At 40.0% G+C, this 24538-nt stretch overlaps 1 protein-coding gene across 6 annotated transcripts in view; it reads right to left on the bottom strand.

Annotated features, from left to right (window-relative positions):
* Rnf180 (ring finger protein 180) overlaps positions 1–24538 on the bottom strand; it is a 170932-nt gene that overhangs the window by 12182 nt on the left and 134212 nt on the right. For all 6 annotated transcript variants that reach the window (XM_048442963.3, XM_085676747.2, XM_085676750.2 and 3 more), the window contains one exon: positions 24409–24534. In XM_048442963.3, the coding sequence (XP_048298920.3) occupies positions 24409–24534 (126 nt within the window). The remainder of the gene's footprint in view (positions 1–24408; positions 24535–24538) is intronic.

Genomic DNA, 24538 nt, shown 5'->3' on the forward strand with positions numbered 1-24538 from the left:
ACGCTTACTCCTCTTCTTCTGTCCTGAGATTCTGGAAAATTTTAGTATCAATTGACTTAACATTCACGTTTTCTAGTCTCGTCATATTTGTTATAACATTATTCTATGTATACAATTCAAATGAACTGAACTAAAATTCTCATGGCTAGGCTATAATTTTGGATCCTTCACAGGTATTCTAGTCTCGTTCTGAGTTCGTGATTTATTTGTAGTTCTCTGCAAGTGGAAGCCAGGCACCACTATGACACTTGACTTCCACAATTACTGCAAATGTGCTTCTAGGTGGATGTTTTCATCAGCGTCAGATGCTGCAGGCATCTTTTCTAGCACCACAGCGGCCAGTCAGTAATGTGCCAGGTGGAGGCAGCTCTATTGGGTCCTAAAGATCAGGCCGATGTGGAGCCGGCAGGCTTTCAGTCCAGGAAAAGGCATTTTGGAGTTAATATGAATTCTAATGAAAAACAATGAACTAACCTATAAAATTATTAAAGGGAAAGGTGAATAAAAATGGAAATCCAATCTGATTGGTTTTACTTTATGAGACAAGCAATCTCTTAATGAAATTAATTGCAGTGAAATCAAGGAGCAAGAAAGATTTTTAAAAATGTTCCCAAGTTGCTACTAGGTTGAGGAGTATGAAAACTATTAGAGTTCCAGAAGCCAAAGGGACGGCTTCTTCTAAAACTCTATTTTGTAAAAAAAAGTTTACCTCTGAACGATGACTCTCATATCTTACATAACAAGGCTGTGACCTTTCCTCCTAGAAAATATGGTTCAATTTCATCTTTCCCATGAAGGATTGTAGAAAGCTCCACAAATGGAAGCTCCCTTTGAGGCATTTCTGCAGGCTCAGCAGCCTGCAGTATGTTCTCAGTGACTTTCTGTACAATGTATTTGCTGTGTGAATGGGTGGGGGGGGTTGCTGAAGAGCACAGATCTCATAGAACAGGGAAGCAGTTAGCATAGCACTGGAGCATGCCCCAGATCATGTCTTTCAAATGTATTTTCAACAGAGATGGAATCTTTCCACGTACAAACTGAAAAGACGTTCTGTAGTTCTCACGAACAAGCACTCTCTGCAGAGCTCTGATCTGAGACTAGCATTCAGAAGACATGCCCTCTTTTTCACATGGAACGGGCCACGCACGAGGATAAAGCACTGTGGTTCACTGTTTTGCATTCTCCATGTTATGTAAGACTTTTCATGTGTGGAAAGTTGACTGATATAAGTAGGTCTGAGTGGAGGTGGAGTGTGTTATTTATAGTCACAAATAGGTATAGACTTGCCTGGCTAATATACTTGAAAAGTTAGTGCAAATGGGTTTGAAATGACTTCTCATTTTTAGTGCCTTTAGGCTCCCAGAGTTGAATGTATTAACCCTGCAAAAGTTGGCATTTTATATCAAAGAAGCTAAATGTGATTTCTTACCACTCTAGAACAGTTAAAATATGTTTGACACTATCATTTACTAGGTTGAATTATTCATTAAAATGTTTTGGGTTTATAATCAAGTAGGAAGTATTATCCTAAAATTAAAAAAAGAATTCAGACTTGTCATTAACCATTTTTAACAGAAAATTCAGTCGATGATATTAATTAGATGCACAAGGTTGTGTACCCATTACCACAGTATTACACCCTCACATAACCCTCAAACAAAAACATAGTCAATAAGCAATAGCTCCAGTTCCTCCTTTCCTAGTGTGTCAATCTCTAAGCTACTTTCTGAGTCTATGAATTTGCCTGTTTTAGGTATATAAGTGGGATCATAAGATATCTGTGCCTCAATTGTCTTGGTGTGTCCATTCTGTGGTGTGTGCTGTCATGGATGTTTTCTTTTTATCTGTTCTATGTACATGCTGCCACATTTTGTTTATCTATGAAAGTACAGATACTTGGTTTTCTCCTACCATTTGGCTATTGGGGAGAACGGAATAATGAACACTGGCACACAGCTATCTTGGTTCGGTTCTTCTTTCAGTTCTTTTGGGTACCAGAAGTAGAACTCTAGAGTCATGGTAATCCTATATTCAGCCTTTTGAGGATCCTCCAAACTTTTCATGGCAGGTGGCATCATTTTATATTTTGCTAGCAAGTTACAAGAATTTCAACTCTTATTGCCAGGATTTGCTATTTTCTGTTATTATTGATGCTACCATCCTAGTATGCCCAAATCATTTTGTAATGTTAAGTTCCATAATAATAAATTATGTTGAGTAGCTTTAAATATACATCTTAGCCACTTCCAAAGCTCTGTTCTATTCAAATGTCTATTCAAATCCTTGACCCATTTCAAAAGCTGACTTTCTTATCATCTTGTTACTGAGTTCTAAGTTTCTTTGTCCATTATGGATATTAACTGCTTGGGAGGTATGCAAACATTTTCTCTCATATTGTCTTTATTATTTTCTTGATAAACGTGCTTTGCACAGAATTTTAATTGTGACAAGTTCAATTTACTTATTTTATTTTTGCTGTGTTTTTTGGTATATATCTAAGGAACCTACTGATCTTAAAGACTTAGCCTTACACTTTATTTGTAGAATTCTATGATGCCTACATCTTGTACTTGAGCTTCATATAAAGCTAAATTTTATTATGCTGAATAATATCTTTTTAACGGGCACAGTAACTGCTCACACTTACAGGTGGTAACTCAAACACAATGCATAGTTGACTTTTTAATGTGATGATGTGGGTGATCAGTTGCATCTTTTGTCTTATTTGCAGAAAAAGTTATTCTTCATTGAATGGACTTACTCAGCATCCAGTGTGTTTTTGAATGCTCTAATTCATCGGTGTATTTATCTCTACTTATGACTATACTATACTGTTTCAATTACTATTCCTCTACAATAAGTTTTGAAATTGTTAGCACTATATTTATTTACTTAAAGTTTCTTATTTGGGGGGTGTGTGTGTGTGCGTGTGTGTGTGTGCACATGAGCTCTAGCACTTCTGTGGAGGTCAGAGGACAACTTGTAGTGGTTAGTTCTCTCCTTCCACCATCTGGGTCCAGGGAATTGAACTCTAAATTGAGGTCATTGGGCTTGGCACCATACACCTTTGTCCCTGAAACATCTCACCAGCTTAAGAGTTTTTACCTCTTAATTTATTCATGATTCAAATAAAAATTTGGTAAGAATTTGTGAATTTTTCTTTCAGTTCTAAAAAAGGAGCTGTTACTATTCTGATACACATCACACTGAAACTCTAACTAGCTTTAGATAGTATTTATGTCTTACCACCGTTAAAATGTTTAACTGATTTATGTGAAGTTTTTTTCATTAATTTGTATTTTAATGTCTTTCAACCATCTTGTAATTTTTAGGCATTTCATTATTTTATTGTAAATAGTATTCAAACCACTTTTTAAATAATCATCTTGGATTGCTCACACCTGGTAGTATAACAAACTAACCCCAAACTTGTAATCCTCCTGCCTCTCTGCTTGCTGGGAGCTAGGATTACAGGCCTCTGCTATGACATTCAGCTACAACTGATTTTTCAGACAGTATTTTATCTTGCTAAATTGGTTTATTAGCTTTTACAGTGGTGACTTTCTATATACATGTGTTATGTCATCTCTAGATGGAACAGGTATACGGAGAGAGCTTTGTCTCTGATTGGCATCCACTGCTTCTTTTTCTTAGTGTTTTCCCACTGTGATCAAAGCAGACACTTTGGTGATTCAAAATCCTTTAAAATCCATCAAGAACCAATCGGTGGCAGGGCCATGGCCTTAATTTTTCACACTTTTATATTATATCAGAAACAAATGTGGCCCAATGTATTTTAGTATTTTCCTTAGTTTTGGAGTAATATAATTCTTGTTCCACTAGGTCACACAGCATGATAATATGTTTATATTTCTGCCCAAACTAGGTTTATATGAACTGTATAAAATTTGCCTCAATTAGGAAAGCCATAATTTATTTTATTTCAGACTCTGAAGTAAGCATGATAAATGCCAGAAGTATATTTTTCTATTAAAAAGGAAGTGGAAATTACAAAAGCATTTATGAAAGTGTAGTGGTTCTCAACCTGTGAATTGCGACCCCTTTAGGGCTGAACGGCCTTTTACAGGGGTCACCTAAGACCATTGGAAATATCATGTATTTACTTTACAATTCATAACAGCAGCAAAAATACAGTTATGAAGTAGTTATAAAGTAGCAATAAAGATAATTTCATGGTTGGGGAGGGGTCACCACACATGAGGAACTATATTTGCGGGCTGTAGTGTTAGGAAGGTTGAGACCACTGGTTTAGTGAGGCTAGTGTTAACTAGGTGATTGCGTCCTAGGATTTGAATAAATACCCCCAACATTTTTCTATTGGTTTAACTTGATATTATTAAATGTACTGCTTCTGTAGGTCTATTTATTCATTTCCTCTTTATAGTTTTTTAGTCCTAGGTACTGAACTTAGGGCCTTCACATGTTAGGCAGATACTCTGCCATTCAGCTACAGTCTCAACTCAAAAGGTTTTAATGGAATCATTTCATATTCAAATTTGAAGACCTTTTCCCATACAGTAAAATGTAATGATTTTCTTCACTAAGAAACAGAAATTGATTTCTTACTTCTTGCTTTCATTAATATTGAATACAGAATAAAGTAGATCTTACCAATTTGTCCATTTATAAGTACTTAATTACATGCTATACTTTTAAGTTTATTGGTGAAACGGTGACAGGAAGTTTAACCCAAGGTCTCAACGCAAATTTTGCTTAATTTGTGCCATATCATAAATGAGTGTATCAGGAAAGACTTCAAAGGGTCCCATGCATGTTGTGGGACAGAATTCTCTGGGTCCTAAGTAAGGGATTCAGTCACCATAAGTCTCCGTTTTCCACACTAAAAATCAAGAAAGGTCTTAGGCTTGAGTCTGGTTAGCTTTCCATGGGTTACTTATGAACTGTAGATCAGATGAGCCAAAACCACAAGAAAGATACCAGTGCTGTGGCTTCTGTAAAAATATACCAAACACTGCTCTTTTTGAAGATAATTATTATTTTTCACATCACTATGTTTATCCTGTGTGTGTGTATGTTTATGGGGGAAGATAATTATTTGTCAAATAATTATATTTATCCCCAGTACGGACGGACGGACACACACACACGCACGCACGCACGCACGCACACACGCACGGGATATTTAAAAGTCCTTGTGACATTTAAAGAATGAGCAATCTTAGTTCATGTTCTACCCTAGCTGTAGCTTTAGCTGCTCCCAGCGGCGTTGGTACAAATGTCTGGCACTACCCGGATGTGTGCCTGTCTGGTTGGATGTGTCAGCTCTGGGACCTTAGCAGAAGGTGCAGTGACACAGAGGCAGACCGCTGGGAACGCTGCAGCGGCCAGTTGTCTGGCAGTCTTTTCTCAACTAGATGAATAAATGGGCAGAAAACAGCCAATCATAACTAAAGCTTATTATTGGATAAATCCATCTTATACATCATGGCTTATATACAGAATCATTAAAGCAGTGAGATCCATTTTAAATCAAAGCAATTGATGTAATTCTACATATATAAAATATTGAATGGTGGGTAAGTCATCCCAAGCATTACCATCTAGCACACAGCCTTAGAATCTACATAGTTGGGAAATAAAGGAAGATATTTTCTGTTTTTTGATGTATGCAGTGATTTTCTGATTCGAGTTAAGTATTGTGAATACCACAAGAACTGGAAATATTCAGAAAAGTGAGACTCTGCTAATTCAATGACAGCTCAGTTTATGATAACACATTGTCACTTGTGTGAGAGACTGCTTTTCTTTTCAGAGTTTTGGTAAAAGCACAAGTGCTTTGTTATGTCCTCTTCCAAAGGCTCACAGTGTTCTTGACAGAAGCAGTGCTCACTTGACAGACATGTTATCAACTGAAGCTTGAAAGCCTCATATAGAGCTACCAGGTTTTTGTGTGTATAATTTTCTTTGAAACTGAATTTACTTATCTGCTTTCTTTTGATGCGTGTGAACTCCTAGGACATACCATATGAAGACTAAGAACTAAAATAGCAAAATAGCTATTCTAGAATGGATTAAAAATTTCAAGTAATTTAAATTATTTTTGGAATATTTCGAGAAATTAGAGTCTTTCATTTACATCAGAAAAATTAATAAAAGAAAATGGTCTTAATGGAATCTATAATGATTTCTTTGGTCAGGATATAATATGTCTAAAGGTAGGATTGCGGATGAAATGGTGTATAAAGTAAATATTTTCAAATTATAACGTAAAACATATAATTTACCCTTAACCTTGCATTATGTTCAACCTATCACTAAAATATTTCAGCACAACAGAAATGCGGGATGTATATTTTAACTAGGAAAGTACTGTAGCTTTTATATTGCCAAAACTGTCATTCATTTCTTTTTCATGAAACCGCTATTCCAGTACAACCTTAGAAAACTTGAAGCGTAATGGACTTTGCTAGTTAAAACCGTTTTATTTCCAGCATGTCTGCAAAGATGCTCTGCACCTAACACTTCATTTTTCAATTAATAAAACCGTAAGCTGTTAAGACAGTCTTGATAGCGGGCAAGGTGAGGGTTCCCGTTTTCAAATGTTCAGTTGTTCATGAGTTTCACTGAGAAATTACATTGTGAACTTTAAAACATTTTCATACGACCCTGTAATATTTAATAAACTCATACTTTAATAGGTGTTGAAATTTGTGAGTATACCACTGTTGTGCTAATTCTAATTGGTCTTGATAATAACAACCTGGAGTCAGATATCAGGGTAAATGCTGAAGATCAGAGAAGTAAGGCAGGCCAGGCACAGTAGAGACCCTTTACCTCTACTGAGTCCTCAGACCAAAAGGGTGACCCTGTCCCTACGATTCCTCAGAGTAAATGAGCTCCGGTCTCCTCCCGCCTTATATTCCTCTCTCAACCCAGCCATATCCCTTCCCATCTTCACCTTTCTAGTGCTGGGATTACAGGCGTGTGACTCCTAAATACTGGGATTAAAAGTGTGAGCCATCACCACCTGGCTCTGTTTCTCTTTTAGACTGGATAAATCTCGTGTAGCCCAGGGTGGCCTTGAATTCACAGAGACCCACCTGCCTCTGCCTCCTGAGTGCAGGGATTAAAGTTGTGAGCCACACTGCTTGGCCTCTATGGCTATCTAATTAGCTCTGCACTCTGTTCTTCAGGCAAGTTTTATTTGTTAGATCACAAAGTATCACCACATAGCACTCATTAGTATTCTTCCGCATTAGGCACTGGCACTACAGAATCTATGGAAGCGGCTGTATCGCAGCAGCAAAATCAGGTCAGCAGCACCGTTAGCTGCAGCATGGTCTGAACCGTGCAAGCATCTGTAACTGCACATTTCTTGCATCTTCAAAGGAAAGAAGCTGAGGCTTCCCTTTCCTCGAGACACTTCTTCCTTTTCCTACGGGCTTCCTCTTGCCCTTCTGTGATTCCCTCCACAGCCACTTATTAACACGCTGTGTGCTCTTTATTATGGATTTGAAAAGTGTAATGTTTCGTACTGCAGACAGCATTTTGCACACCTTCTTCCCTATCATCTGGCTCATATGTAGATTGTTCTACCCCTCCTTCCTAGTTTTATCTCAGCTTGACACAAGCTAGAGTCATCTGAGAGGAGGAAACCACAACTAAGAAGACGGCTTCATGAGATGGCTGACGAGCAATCCTGGAGGACCTTGTCTTGATTACTGATCAATAGGAAAGGGCTCTGCTCATTGTGGGGGACTCTGCCCCTAGGCAGGTATCCTGGATGGCATAGGAAAGCAGGCTGAGCAAGCTGTGTGAGCCGGGCAATAAGCAGCACCCTTCCACGGCCTCTGTCTCAGTTCCTGTCTCCAAGTCCCTGCCCTGCTTGAGTTTTTGCCCTGACTTCCCCTCCAGGGATGGACTGTTACCTGGAAGTGTAATAAACCATTTTCTCCCCAAGTGGCTTTAGATCGTGCTAATTAGCAACAGCAACGGAAGCCTAAGGAAGATGAGGTTCATCTCCAGAGATTTGAAGCTAATTGGTCTGAGATATACCTAAGGCATTTAAAATCTACCTATGAAAGAAGAGAAACATAATCAGTTATCTTTTCTTCAACACCGACAACAATAAAACAACCTTTAGCTTGTCAGTTCCTTTATGTGAAAATGACTAAGAGTCTGTGTTTTAGTCGAATAAACTGAAATAGGTCGGTTGTTAAGCTGCTGCACAAGTTTGAGCTCCTTGTGGAGAACTGATAATGGGGCTGTAATCCCTATCACCTGGGAGGCAGAGACAAGCGTATATCTGGGAGCCTGCTGGCCAGTCAGCCTAAGCCAATGGGTAGCCCAGGCTCAAGGCCTAAAGATCCTGTCTCAAGAGGACAAGAAGGACGGCACCTAGGAAGGTACTTGAGGCTGGCCTCTTTACGAATACAGACATGTGTTCATGAATGGGAGCCTGTGTGAACACAAACACAGAGAAAAAATTTTATTTTTCAAATAAAGATAGTTAAGGATTCTGGAGTTTCCCAAGATGAGATTAAAAGTTCTCTTTCATATTGATAGTCTTACTGTGCAGCTGTTTTGTTTTGGGAAGCCCAATTCCTGAGGTTCTGGCTTAATGATGATTTTGTATACTGGGAATTTAGGGGATTTTAATCTGTGCCATTAAGCTAAATGATCACTCTATTGATTGGAATGAGGCCAACATTGTATTTTTCCTAAGTAATAAATGATTGCAAACTGATTTTTTAGGAGCTGGTTATTTTATACCATTTGAAAAATATTTTAACTATACAAATATAGTCATACCTGACCAGAAAAAAATTAGTAAAAATTCTCTTTGGATAGTATTGGTTCTCAAATATACTTATAGCACATACACACACACATTCAAATATATAAAAAATAATGGCTTATGAATAGAAGTTGGCTTTTGGCAATAACATGAGTGGTATATCAAATAATAGCTCTAACTTTCACTTTTAAAGAGGACAGCAAATTGTTTATAATATTTTTTCTTAGTTTTTGAATGTGTCTTAAGAGGTCTTGGGAGTTTTCCAAGTTGAAAGTGACCCAGGTATTAAAAAACAATTCCAATTTTCTAGTCATTAATTAAATTGTGAGTAATTTTCCACTAGTAAATAAGAATTATCAGGCCACATCTTTTCCATCTCTCTATAATAAACACATTTCAAATTTATTTTATTTAGTGGTTAGCTCCAATTGCTTCACTTTGTTCTTATAAAAATGTCCAAGCTATCATAATGCCTTGTGATATCACTGTGCCTGGAGGCTGAGGACCAAGGAACACCCCTGCTGAAGGCAGATACCTGCCCTAATGGGGAAGCTGTCCTCGGGACCAAGGAGCTGATATGTAAGTGTTATCAGAGAAAAGACAAGTTAGGGACTGGGATAGGTGGTTGAGTGATTAAGAGCACTGACTGTTCTTTCAGAGGACGTGGGTTCAATTCCCAGCACTCACATATAGGCTCACAACTGTCCAGAACTCCAGAATCCAACACCCTCACACAGATATACATGCAGGCAAAACACCAATGCACATAAAAATAAAATTAAAATATATATTAAAAAAAGACAAAATAAATAGTGACTATATATGGTGAGTTCTGCAATGTCCTGTAACATTCCAGAATCACCATCACATAGACCACTGTCAAGGGTGCCCTCAAGGGTGCCTTCAGAGGTACGCTGTGTGGTATGCCTGATGGCAAAACTATCACTGCTTTGCTAACACGAAAACGAGGCATGTAATCTCAGATAATTCTTCATAAAGACACATCTTGATGCTCGTAGGCTCCTATATCATTACAGTTCTTACATTCAAGAATTGCTTACTACAGAAGGAAAGAGAACGTGAGTAAAGAAGGCAAGACCAGAGGGAACCTTCATCCAACGATGGATGGCGATACAGACGGAGACCCACATTGGAGCACCGAACTGAGCCCCCCATGGTCCAAATGAAGAGCAGAAGGAGGAAGAACATGAAAAAGGAAATCAGGACCGCGAGGGGTGCGATCACCCACTGATACAAGGGGACTGATCTAATGAGAGTTCACCAAGGCCAGTTGGACTGGGACTGAACGAGCACGTGATCCAATCAGATTCTCTGAATGTGGCTGGCCCAGAGTCTTTCTGAAAAGCCATTGACAATGACAATGGGACTTGTTTCCTCTGCATATACTGGATTTTTGGGATCCAGTCTGTTTGGATACTCACCTTCCTGGACCTGGAGGGAGGGGGGAGGAACTTGAACTTCCCACAGGGCAGGAAGCCCTGACTGCTCTTAGGGATGGAGAGGGAGGAGGAGGGGGATTGGGGGGAGTGGGAGGGTGTTGGGAAGAGGGGCGGAAATAGAAACTTTTATAATTTAATAAACTTTGAATTAAAAACAAAAAGAATTGCTTACTAGTCCAGTGAGCCAGGAGCATTGCTTTTAAGCAAAGACAATTAGGGACAGGCCTACAGAAGCAAGGTTTATGGTAAATGAAAAGTAAGAAGCTTCTTGCTTTCTCTGGAGTCTATGTCTTAGACTCTATGTCCAGTGTAAGAATACAACTAAGCCCCCACACCAGGCTCCCAGTCCTCTTAATTCATCCAGCTTCATGGATAGAGGTGACTCAGAAGGATGTGAGTGTTCTTTCTGCCACTGAAATCATGACAGGGAGAAGAGGAGGAGAACAGAGGGCTGGCTTCAGAAAGGCTTATTTAGATTCACAGAGGGCACACGAGGGCATCTTCCTAGGCAACGGTATGCCACGGCAGACTATGAACAGAGCCCAAGTCATCGTTCTCATCATTCTGTTCCACTGATGGGTAAACTTCAGCCTTTCAGATTAGCTATTCCTCTCCCTGGGCAAAGATCAACATCGTGTGTGTGTGTGTGTGTGTGTGTGTGTGTGTGTGTGTGTGTGTGTACACACACGCACATGGTGTATGTGCACGCATGCACGTTTCCTTTTTCTGTTTTCCCACAGTCAATATTTTTGTACTTTTCTATTTAAATAGTCCTATAAATAGCATCCTAGTCAGATCTTGTAATTTGAATGTTCATATTTGCTGTTCCTGATCTTCACCCCCTTTTCTCATTGTTTTCCGATGGATTAATTTTCTGCATATTAGCTGTGTTTTTAGTGAATTTTAAATTTTGAACAGCTTCACATTTAAAAAAAGTTACAAGATAGCACAGAGATCCTATCTATTCCCATACTCAGTTTTCCTTATTAGTAATACTTCATAACAGGACACTGTAAGACACAATGAACCTGTATTAGCATGTTATTGTTACAGTCTATAGTCTAGTGTTGCCTGGTACAGATTTACGTGCTTTCATCGACAATGGTCTGTTATTTTTAATCAGTCTATCTCCTTAGCCCTACTGGCTGTGACAGTTTCTCAGATGTACCCTGTTGTTCTGAGGACGGATCAGATACTGAATAGAAGGCCTTTTTACCAAGTCTGGCTTGAATGACTAGAGCTGCTGGTTGGGAGAGGACTTAGAGACAGGAGACTCGTTCACCTTCATTTTTCTTTGTGTAGTTACCCTATGCAGTAAATATGCAAATTTGATTCATGACAGCGTACTGTTAATGAGTACTTTCACCATGCCCCAAACCATGTGAGACCATCATTACAAGCAGTTTAACTTCACTTACTGCCTTGGCTGTTACTATTACATATTTGGTTGCCCTTGTTTAAACTCAGAGGTTATTATTGCTGCTGAACTTAAAGAGGGAACATTCACCTGGTCTTAAACATGAGTCCTGTCTCCTCCCTCCTGCTGAGTGATTCCCACTGCTCTAAAGAACACCCTGCAGGAGACTGCAGCTCTGCAGGATGCCTGAAAAGTTGATTTTCTTGAACAGTTAACAGGTTTGTCTTTGTTTTGTTTTGTTTGTTTTTAAGCATAGCACATTAAATATGTCATTCTGTATCTTCTGGGCACTGGTTTCTGTCTAAAGGTCCCACTTCCCCACTTTTGCCACTGTTAGCCCTGAATGCTTCTGAGACCTTTTGCTTTGGGGGTTCAGCAGACTGAGTAGGCCTTCTCTAGGGATAGCTTCATTAGGCCTTGGTGAGAGTAATCCACACATGTTAATATCTTTTGTCAGGTTTGCAAAAATTCTGACAATGAGTTTGTCTCATTTCTGTCTCATCAGGGACTCCATGAATAAGCAATCACCATGTACCACCCATTCTACTGCTCAAACATTTTTCATAAACTTTATATACAAAAAATACTTAAAAATAAATAAAATATCATACATCAAAACTAATCAGAATCAATACATTCCAGAAACAAACTTGCATTGTAGTTCTGGAATACCTGTTTTACAATTTTTATAGCCTTCATTATAAAGTTTTAAAAAGATTATTTTATTACATGTGTATGAGTATTTGTCTATGGGTATGTGTTTGTGTGTGTGCGCATGCATTTCTTGAAGAGGCCAGAAAGCATCAAGTCCCCTGGAACTGGGGTTATAAAGGGTTGTGAGCTGCCATGTGGGTGCTGGGAACCGAACAAGGATCCTCTCCAATGGCAGCCAGTGGGTGTTCTTTGCCACTGAGCATCTCCCCAGCTCCGGTTCTATTAGGGTTTTTCTCTCATTTGCCTACCCTGTCCATATTTTTCTTCATCTTGGTGAGTTACTACAGAGGTCTTTTGTTTATTTATTCACTCTTACTATGTTAAGACTTCAGGAGAACGAGGTCTAGCAGCCGAGGGTCCTTCCACTGACTTCCCCAGAAAATGTGCTGCTCTGGGCCGGGGAGGCCAGGGCTTCAGTGGAACCTCACCACCTCCCTGTCTGTTGGCTTTATTCTTTTTTGGATCATTTTCTATTATGTGCCCTTGAAGCTACCTCAGTTTACATCATGTTCTTAGCTTGCTCAAAACACACATTTGTGCTGTTTGCAAAAATCCTGCCCTTAGCCTGTCTGCTTGCAACATTGCCAATGACAGGCCGACGTCTAGGTAAAATCTGTGGGGGGTTCCTTTCTAACTGTGCCCACTCTTTTCGTGTCTCCAACATCACCACACCGACAGAGCTGAATGCACACAGCCAGAGGAACAGCTCTGCGTTTTCTACAAGGCCCAGAGAACACAGTTTGGAGACCTTGCCCTTTTCCCTGTGTGTTTGTTATTTTGGCAAACTACCAGAAGATGGCAGAAGGAAGGGTTATTTTCCCTTCCTTATGGGAAAGTGCTGGTTGACTAATACCAACAACTTTGTAATTTAGGGATTCCCCCCCCCCCATTTTGTGCTTTCCGTTTGTTAGTCATTTTCTCTCCACTCTTCATGCTTTGTTTATTGAGATAGGCACACCAAGATGGCTGAAATTAGTATTTTTTTTTTTCCAAAGAGGATCGTGCCTTTCTTTGGTCAGGAAGATGCAATGAAAGGGCTCCACACTCTGGTTCCGTAATTCATAAGCAAAGCTGTGTTTGAAGTGAGGATGCTTCATTGGCCTCACCCAGTACCTGATGTCAAGTACCCCATGGGCAAAATCTGTAGGGGCATTTACCTCACTGCTGCCTGTCATTTCATTGCTTTAATGTGCTTTCATTTCTAAAGCACTACACAATTCCTTATGTTCAGCTATGTTCGGTTTCATTGTTTTGTATGTTCTGTTTTTGTGTGCTGACCTCTTCCTGAGCGTGTGTCTCGGGGCTGCTGGAGTGACATTTTAGGGGCCTTTAGTTGCTTTCATCTGAAAGTCATGCTTTCTAGAGGTAAGGCTTCTCTTTACCTTTCCAGTCTGCGTAGGTTTACAACATGGGGATGTATTAAGGAGGTTTCATACTGTGTATTTGCTGCAGGTCCGTCACTCCAGAATGATCTGAGTCCTAAACAGTCAAACTGGAAGAAAGTCACTTGTCGTTTGAGCAGGTTTCTAGAGCTGACCTGGCTCTTAGCAGCTGCCCTGTGAGAAAACAGGCCCTGTATCTGGTTTCCAATCAGAGGTGCAAGTCCATACGGCTATCAAAACCCTGCTGACTTCTATCACTGCTACCGAGTTCTCAACCTGTGGCAAGAATGCTCTTTAGGTAATTCCTAGACTCGGGAAATATACGCAGTGAGACATGCAACCAGCAAGACCAGTTTTTCTGGTGTGGGGAGGTGTCCCTCAATGTACTGAATTTTCTCTCACCTACCCTTTATGAACTTCACAGCTCTCTGATGTGCTCAGTTATGAATGTGAATTCTGGCACTGCTCATTTACCCAGAACTGGCACTGAGGACGATGGCTTGACAGCCCTTACCATAGCCTACTTAAAACACAAGTTTCTGTGGGGCCGAAACAGGAGCAGGGCACTTGCAGGTTAGGGTTTCTGTTTGCAGTTAAGACGATTAAGAATAAGTTCCTGTTTGTCCTGTGTTAAATCCTTGGAAATTAAGGTTTGTATTTGTAATTAAGAATAATTTCCTGTTTCTTAGATCTGACGTAAGCTGCAAAACATGTTTTTCAGCCGACACTAAATCCCCTACCTTGTTCCTCCCCTTTCATTTTATTTTTCTAACAATGTATAACAGCCAGCTCTTTCACCCTGTGAACACCTATCTCTCCTATAAAAGGAACCTCAAGAGGCCATAGGGGCTGCTCTCTCAAATCCTGATTTAGGGTGAGACAGCCGGCTGGCCAGTCCTGGGTACACCCCAACATACAGCTTGCTGTAACTGGACAACCATGGATTTGGTCTTTCTCCTCACGATTCTCAGGTTTAACAGTTTCCATTACTTTCTATGTCAGAAGCAAGAAGCCCAGCTTTTGTTCTGCTCTTTCCTGGGGCAGGCAGTTGCCCCCCCTGGAAGCCCAGCTTCTGCCCTGCTCTTCTCTTAGGCTGGCAGCTGCCCCCCGTGTTCAAAAGTTACATCCCTCTAGTAATCTCATCTACAGCGCCATCCCCGTTTCTGTGGAACAAGAGACGCTGCTACTCTTCCAGTGCTGACGCAAGAGAGGGCAGATCTCCCATCCCTTTCTCATACTATGTCTCAAACATGGCACAGGCCCACAGCACACAAGAGGTCGTCTATAAATTTTCTAATTGTTGGGGATAAAACCTTAGAACAGCATCAAGAATATCAGGCAACAACTGCAGAGACCTATCTGCATCCTCACAGATGGTCCACTGCTTCTGTCTCTACATGCAGGGCTGAGTACCAACACCACATACATGTGTGTTCTACACACCATGATGGCGACATACAATAAAGAAATACTTTCTCACCTTCACACATCCGATTCACTTAAGTCCCACCTTCCAAGAATGAGCATGTTTCCCAGGATGGTTACCACGAGCGCACAAATCCTTCACTGTGTGTAGGAAGGCAGTTTCATACCATCATGCTTTAGAATACTGAATACTTAATGAAGTTCTTTTTAAGTCCAATAACATTGCTTATTGATATCAACAGTTAGTTCTTCCTAGCTTTTCCTCATCAAAGGTTCAATAACCTACTTATTAGTACCTTATACTATTTGACCATTTCATGTGCTGTCTATTCTACATGGAACTCAGGGAAAACACTGGTAATAGTACATAGTATTACGATTATATCCATGAACCAAGGTCAATACCGGCTTTTCCTACCAGAATAATTTGTTTTCTGTGCTAATTTCAGGGATCCTATGGTCCTATGGGCAGATTTTTGAATATGTGTACACAGGTATACACACACACACACACACACACACGTGTGCACATGCACACACACAAACACACACAAATGCAGGCAGCCATTTCCTACCAATATGAAACCTGACAGGTAGCCAAGTAAATTCTCTAAAGGTAAAACAGTGGAAGGGTGGGCTCTGTGAGTACTTGTCCTGTGTATTACCTGTGAGTGAGTGTGTGGGCTGTGTCACTAAAGCAGAAAGGGAAAGAGGAAAAACAAGGAGACAGGATTGAGAGACTAAAATCTGGTTGGGCATTTTTAAATAGTTATGAAGAGCTATTTGAATAAAACATACAATTTACATTAAAATGCATGTGTCTCATAAGCCCAAAAGAGAACCAAAGAGTGATTTAATTTTGAGTTCATTGCTTACCTGAAATATTTAGCCTTATACACAGATCAAGCACTCAATAGTCCAATACCAGAATTACAATAAACTTTGAGAAGAAATGGAAATAACCTGGATAAATGTGAACTAGCACTTCACATCTTTTAACAGATAGGCATCATACTAATGATTCATCTACCAATCCGGGCACCACATGGGCAGTTAGTTTATCAGCATGCAATTGGTATCATCCTTGCTTTTCCTGCATCCCTGAAATTGGTAACCAGGCTGTTGAGAGCTTTGGGGAACAGCTGAAGTAACGTGGTGTTTTCTGTGGAGCTGAAGACACTTGGGCTTCACTTGTATGAGTCTGCACATGGAAGAATAGTCAAATACGAGAATGCTACACTAAGACAGACATGAGCCAAAGAATGGGAAGCAGGTTTCAATTAATGCAGTCTCATCTGCAGAGCTGTTAAAACGGATCAGCTTCCTCTGACAGAGTCTGAGTTCCCTAACACACATGTGACAAGCAGAGTCTAGATGTCTATCTCTCTGGGTGACTGCTGAGGCTGTACACATGGTGACAGTGAAAGTGCCTGATCCATCCTCTCTAACCCATCAGGACTTTGCATGTGAATGGGATTTCATCTAAACAACTTGCTTTAGAAGTAGTACGTGCTGATGCAGGCCTTGCTAGAGGACTGGCTTCTGAAGAAAGATGTCCAATTTTAAGTGACTCTGATGAAAACAGAGCCCAGCTCTACCAAAATAAAAAGAAAGGAAGAAAATAAACTTCAGAATTCATAGGACTGCCCCCCTCCCACAGAGTTTCCAGGAATAGAACTATTGCTATTTAGGGTAGCTGTAAAGGCAGAAGGTAAAAGACGGCGCTAAGTCAACAGCCCATTTAAAATGACTCTAAATTTCCCCTCTAACTTTCTGAGAAGGTGACTTCTAGGCTATGTTCAAACTCATGCTTTTTAATTGGGCATGTGTGTTGTTGTTTTCTATTACAGACGGGCATTCTTTTCCATGAGGGTATCCTCTGCTTTATATGTAACATGTTTGAACTTGTAGATCCAATCTAACAACTCCAGAACAACTAATCAACAAATCCACAGTTCCCTGGGCTTTGCTGAGAGAGGGACACATCTGTCGTACACACACCCCAGATATCTGTATTTCAAGTGCACGTTTTGTTGCGGCCAACAAAATCAGGGTATAGGTTTCTAAATTCTAACTTCTGGTGTTCAACTCTGTCACAAGTATAGGTAGGAAAAAATTCAATGTGGAGCTTTTTTGTATTTTTAATTGTCAGAAGATTTTAATACAATTTCTCAAATGGTTTTTATTTGCACAAATATATGTTACACGGAAACAGATGCAGCATTTTGACTATCTCTCCCTCACACACGTATGTAACTGGTGTTTTGGGACTAACAATGTGATTGCAAACCATGTCAGATGGACACTAATAAAATAGGAGGCATTGTCTGGAAGTGGAAGGCACCTCAGGAGGAAATCCATGAATGTCAACCCCCTCAGTGCAGTAGACTTGATAAAGCAAACTTTTGTTTTACATTTTACTGGATGATTTCCATTTCTTTTCTGAAAATATTATCAAATACACACATACATGAAGTATATGTTTGTGAGAAGAAAGTGATTAAAAAGACATCTGCTTGCTCAGTATATACTATTTCATAAGTTACGATGGAACGCGTCTACATGTGCTGATTTTACGGCTGCAAGAATTCAAAACTGCTGATGTAAGCTGCTGTGGTTAGGAAATCTGTAACAATGTCATATTTTCCCTCCCCAAACTAATATCTGTATCTATAGGAATGTTTATTTTTCCCAGAAGCTTCTCAGAAGCTCCCTCTTCTGTCTTTCTCCTCTCTCTCCCTCTCTCCCCGAATTCAGAAACTAAGAGAAACGAAGCTGGAACACAGCTTCTGAGGGGACCGACTAACACAGTGCAGGTGACACAAGCCACTGAGTTCTGTGATGTAGTGATGAGATAATATGCAGCGTGACTCACATGAACCTGTTTTGTAGGCTATTTTAATTAAGAAGGCCCAATTCGTATGAAATTGCATGTGATTTCAGGTGAAAGTAATTAGGAATCAAGGGTAAAAAAATTACATGAGAGGAAAATTTATGTCCTTAAATAATACAGTAAAAAGGTTAAAAATTAACAACGCATGAATCATCTTAGTAGAGAACAAAAAAAAAGAGTAGGTCCAAAGGGAGTAAAGCAAAAGCTAAGCAGGAGATAAAAAGAGATGAAGTAAAGAAACAGTAACTCGGTAAGAATTGATAACAGGAACAAAACAGCTGACAAATCTGGCAAGACTGGGACAAAAGCTATAAAGCAGGGTATTTGTAAATAACAGAAACACAAAGACAGAATTATCTATAGTCACTAGATAGAGTGAGATATAGTAAAATATTATAAACAATTTTATCACAGCAAATCTGAAAATAGGAAAAAAATGAACACATTCTCTAATGAAAAGATAAAATCTTATAAATACAAATACAAAATTCTGAGATATTAACCAAATCAGGAGAATAGTGCACTGAGAGACTGTGGAGCGAGAGCTGTGTGTGTTTCACGACAGGAAAAAAACAGACCCAGAATCAAAACTGCAGGCATAATTGTTAGCAAAGTAGGAGAGATGATAACATGCCTAGCAAAGGGTGCATGCCTCAGTTGAAACACCTAAGACTCCATGATAAATATTTAAAATGTTTCCTTAAAAATCTGGGAGGTGCTTAGGTCCAAATGAGAAGCAGAGGGAGGGAGATCGTGAGCAAGGAAAGCAAAATCAGAGGGGGCCTTCACCCGACGATGGATGGAGATAGAGACGGAGACCCACATTGGAGCACTGGAAGTCAGGACCGCGAAGGGTGCGTTCACCCACTGATACAAGGGGACTGATCGAATGAGAGAGAGCTCACCAAGGCCAGCTGGACTGGGACTGAACGAGCATGAGATCAAACCGGATTCTCTGAATGTGGCTGACATGGGGGCTGACTGAGCCCCCAAGGTCCAAATGAAGACTGAGAAGCCATTGACAATGGCACTGGGTCTTGTTTCGTCTGCATGAACTGGCTTTTTGGGATCCTGGCCTGTTTGGATGTTCACCTTCCTGGACCTGGAGGGAAGGGGGAGGAACCTGGATTTCCCACAGGACAGGAAACCCTGACTGCTCTTGGGAATGGTGAGGGAGGAGGAGAGGGAGTCGGGGGAGTGGGAGGGTATTGGGAGGAGGGGAGGAAGTGGAAAGAGTGTTTTCGGATACTTGAATAAACAAGTCTAACGAAAAAAAAAAAACAACTAAGATAATAAAAAAAAATCTGGGAGGTGCTAGTTTATAGTTTATCTTTTATTGTTGTTGTTGTTTGTTTGTTTGTTTGTTTTTGTTTAAAATCAGACATAAGTTCCAGCTCATGAAGTGTGGCAAGAAAATAGAAAAAAGTTACGTGCATTAGATTTCAAGATGCTCTGTCATTATTAAAGACAACAGTAATTGTCTTACTGAAAGCTCCCAATGACTTAGAAAATTTAGTCAAGTTGTTAGGTGGGAAGTAATACTCTCACATTCATCTATGTTTCTCTCAAACAGTTCAGAAAAAATCTTAACACCCAATGATACTGTAAAATAGATATTGGGGGAAGTGGACTACCACTTGAAAAGATCTGAACTCTTTGCAAGTACACTGTAAGATATATCTTTGGAATAAAGCTTAACAGGAAAGCTAAAAAGCAAAATATAAATAGAGAAAAAAACCTAAGTGTCTTTTTTTTGTGATCTTGGCATGAGAAAGAAGTTTTAAAGTTAAAAATTATAGCATAAAGGATCAAACAACATGGATTTAATTTAAAGTTAAGAATTTTTACAATGAGGGATACTAATACAATTTTTTATATAGATGATAAAAGGGGTAATAAGTTTGTAGTGTCTATATCCAATGAGGAATATCAGCATCAATAGCAAGTAAAGTGTAAAATAAAAAGCGTTAACAAATACTAGAAAATCCCTGATTAGAAAGGCAAACAAAATAGCTGTAAAGAGACACCCAAAAGATGAATGTACATGTTAACAGTTCTCAAACTGTGGGGGATTGTAAAACACAAACACCAGTAACAAGGAGGCTGCATCTGCCAACAGCTGTCATTTGTCATAGTCCTGGGCTCTTCCACATGCTAACAAGAACTGCCCAGCCTGGCCATTCGGGAGGACTGCGGCATAGTTTGCACAGGCAGACTTGAATTCTATGATCCAGACTGCTGCTCCTGAGCCTACACCTCAGCAAAGACACTCAGGGTCTATGTTGAAATTTTTAGGCGAGTGTTACTTGCGATGGCAGCAGGCAGAGAGTGTCAGTACTCCAGTGGGTGAACACACATACACAGTCTGACAGATGTACACTTTAGCAGAGTCCTAGCAAGAAGTCACACGTTAGAAACCACACCAGGAAGGACCGAAACATCGAAGGAAACGTGCTATTCAATATCCTTTCTGCGTATGAAGTGACTGTGTATGAAAAGTAAGTACTATTCTTTATATAAGACTATAGTCCAACGAGGGGGCACATATTTCCACTTAGGACCTGAGAAAGCTTTTAAAAAAGTTCCTCAAACACAAACACAGAGCCAGACACAGCTTCCTAGTCCCACAGTCTCCCAGCCCAGCTCTGGTGTACAGAGACCTGGCTTCCGGTCACTGCCTGCAGGCTGAAGCTGGGTACCAGCAGTTTGCACTAAGCTGAGCCAGGCGCTGACTGACATGGCAGTTTAAGATTTGTCTCAGGCGCTCAGAGGACACTGCAGGCACTTAGCAAGGCCAGGTTCGGACACAGAAAACCTCTTAAAAGGTACAGTATGCTTAAAAATGTTCTAAGATGCTGAAGAAAGAAAAGAAAAAGGGAATAGACAGTCATAGGAAACATAGTTTAAAAATAAAGTCTTTAAAGAGAGAGTAAAGTAATATAGAAAATAAGCCATGGGAAGATGGGAAATACACAGGGTGTCTGGATTCTGTATGGCGCTTTGTTGACTTTGAATTTTCTAAATGCTAATGTACAAAACACAACAGCTGCTGAGAGACATTGGGTTATGGAAACCGCTAAATTAAACCAACTTATACATTTTAAGAATGTCTTAACTTCAAAATGGAAGTCAGAAAATATGTTGTGTGAGGTTATGCCTTTGTTTCCACAGGAAACAAAAAGTTAAGGCTCTCTTCCAAATTAATAAACACCAGATTTGATCAGGGAACACCTCCGGAGGAGCTTGGCTGCAGACATGAGGGAAAAAGTCAAGAAAGACTCAGGACAGTGGCATATGTGCTGGCCCCTCTACATTGGAACAGCTCTGAGACCGATTGAGACATAAAATTGTTGGCTACAGAGTCCCTATGACTTAGTATTACATGCCATCCTTCCATATGGTATGGAGATTTACATTACAGTTTGGTTTTATAGTCAAAATATAGTTGTAAAGTTGATAGATGCCTTTTACCTGCTTAAATATAAAACAAAAATCCTCTTTAACTGGTCTGTACACACTACACATTTCATACTTTTGTGAATGCAGATATATGTGGTATCTTTAAAAGACTGTGTGTTTTCAGAAAGAAACAAAAAGGCCAGCCATCAATGAAGACAAGTATCCCAGGGAAACCAGCCTCTCAGAATGGATCTGTTGCAATTTCCTCAAAATTCGGCATCTAGAACAACTTCAATGCTGCTAGCGGAGATGGTCCAGCCTCACAGACTATCCAGTCAGAACTTCACGTAAGACCTGCACTTTCCCATCAAACTGAGCCTGGACAACAGCTAGCTCTCTCAGGACTTGACCATGACCCCAATTTTCTCACGTTTCCCAAAGATGCCATAGCCCCAAGACAACAGGAAGGAGTCTAGAGAACACAAAGCACACATTCCCAAGAGGTGGGGTGGGCGGTTTGTGGTTGTTCAATGGATTATAGATGTTTATCATCGCTTAGGGAGGTTGGTTACATTTGTTGGTGGTCATGATCAGGAAAAACAACTGAACAAAGGAGACTAGATTTGGTTTGCATCTGTACTTGGCTGGCTACGGGCACCTCAGCTCTTCCACAGCTTGGCTGATCCCGTGGCAGTGGCACGTTTCTTAAGTTGGGTGATGTAATAAAGCTACTTTGAACTTCCTCCACAAAAATGTCTTAAAAATTAAGTTTGGTGGAAATCCCGGTGGAGCAAAAATAAGGCAAAAAAATAAGCACCTGCTTTAATGATGACCTAGGAACTGAGGAAGGCAAACAGGAAAGTGCAGCCCAGGAGAGGTGCCAAATTCTGAAACTCAAGGTGTAAGTCCCAGATGAATTGGCATGCCCTGATCCTTAGGAGGCTGAGGCAGGAGGATCCCAAGTTCAAGGACAGCTTGAACTATCAAGATATATGGTCTCAAAAAAAATAATAATAAAAGAAAAGATGTTGGGCAGGTAGAAAGTAGATTATAAGGGGACTTTTTGCAGGACAGAAGCTAAGTTAAGAAATTTTCCTTTTCTTGGGCTTGAAATACTTTAATGATGGTTCTTCTTGGATGTGATTATCTCTTAGTTTTGGGTTAAATTTAATTATTTAAAACCTACTTAACCTATACTGAGTTTCCAGATTATGAACTTTTAGTTAACAACCACAACATAGACAAGTATATTCTTATGTAATGTCCTGAAGCTACTTTCTTTACTTAAAGCACAGTCTATAGTTGGTACTTAAAATCCTCACTTCAAGTGTAAGCGATTTTGTGCACAGTTTGGTTTTTGCCTATTATACACACCCTGCATGTATCTGCTTTGGTCTGTCATTGCTGGATTAAAATGGCTGAGCTTATGTAGCTCTTCCAGGTCCCCAAAGAACAGGGTTCCCATACCTGGGCTTTCCCTTATGATGTCATAAGTGGTAAATACAGGGCTGGGGAGACGACTCTGTGGGTAAATTGACTGCTGTGAAAGCATGGGAGACAGAGTTTGAATCCCCAGCGCCCAGGTGGAAGCCAGGTCCAGCAGCATGGATCCCCAGGTCCAGCAGCATGGATCCCCAGCGCCCAGGTGGAAGCCAGGTCCAGAAGCATGTGTTTCATCTCCAGCGCTGGAGGGAGGGGAAAGACAGATCCCAGGCAAGCCAGACTACCCAAAACAGCAAGTTCAAAGCTCACTGAGAGATGCTGGCTCCAAAAAAGAGAGAGAGAGAGGAAGACACTTGACATTGACCTCCACTTGCATATAAGCACAGGTGAGTATATCTGCATACACAGGTGCACACACATGTACACCCCTACACACACAAACAGTAAGTAACAAAACTGAATGGTTGTTCATGTTCTGACAAATAACTGCTTTATAAAAGATGAAATTATATTTAATGTTTACATGATATGGCCACACACATACCTCAAAACTGAAATAGAGGTCAGAGATTGCCATGCATTTTGATAGTTGTTTATTTAGTGTCATTAGCTATAAATTTATAATATTCTTTCACATTAGCTTATTTGATCTTTACCATATCCATATCAATTAGGTACAGTACATCAAACTATCATTTTACAGATCCGAAAAGATGTAAAAAGAGGTCTACATGGCATCCCTGAAGTCACGTAGACCTGACCCCAGGAACTGGTATGCCCAGAGTATGGTGCATCTCCGTGAAACTCTATGCATACGGCACTGTCCCTTTCTCCTCTTCCTAATCTTAAGGTGCAGTCACAAGATAGCAAAACTAGATTAATTTAGCGTATGTTAATAAGTAAATTATTAACCTTCTTCTAGGATGCTCTGCTTTTACCAAGTACAGCGTTTGTCAAACTAGGTACTTGTTGAGAAGTCAATTTGTTTTCAATTACACGTATTTTAGTGGATAGGTAAAACATAAAAATTATACACATTAATGGGGTGTCATGTTATGTAATATTTAAATCAAGTTAAACATATTTCACTTCAAACATCTGTCATTCCTTTATGGTAAAAGCATGTAAAATTCTTTCTTGTACGTCACTGAAATATATAGTGCCTTGCTGATACCTACTGACACGCCCTTTGGCTACTATGCACTAGAACTTCTTAGTCTAGCGCTGTAAGACTCAGCCTCATTGAAATCTTTCTCCACCACTATCCCCAGGCACAGTGAATTAATCATGGTATCTCTCCAAATTACTTTTTACACATAATATTCCTTTTCTTCATACGTACTTGTAGCTTTCTTTCAGCAAAGAGATGAACACCAAAATTCTTGAAAGTGACCAATGCAGAAGCAGGGCTCAAGCAACATCCTTAGTCAGGCAGCAGTCGTGGGAACCTGTGCAGACAGACCCAGGCCCTGCTTGGTCTGGGCTGGTTTCCTTACCTCCAAAGAGATGGAATCCTTTCCTACAGCTTGGCAGGGGCCACTTGGCAGAACTGGATTTCTGAAAGCTTTGTTTTATTTTCAAATATTCCTTGGTGAAGAAGGTCTTTGTGGCATTGTTCAGTTCTGA

Source organism: Myodes glareolus, chromosome 15 (genome assembly GCF_982192425.1).
Source record: "Myodes glareolus chromosome 15, mMyoGla1.1, whole genome shotgun sequence".
In the NCBI taxonomy this organism is placed as follows: Eukaryota; Metazoa; Chordata; class Mammalia; order Rodentia; family Cricetidae; genus Myodes; species Myodes glareolus.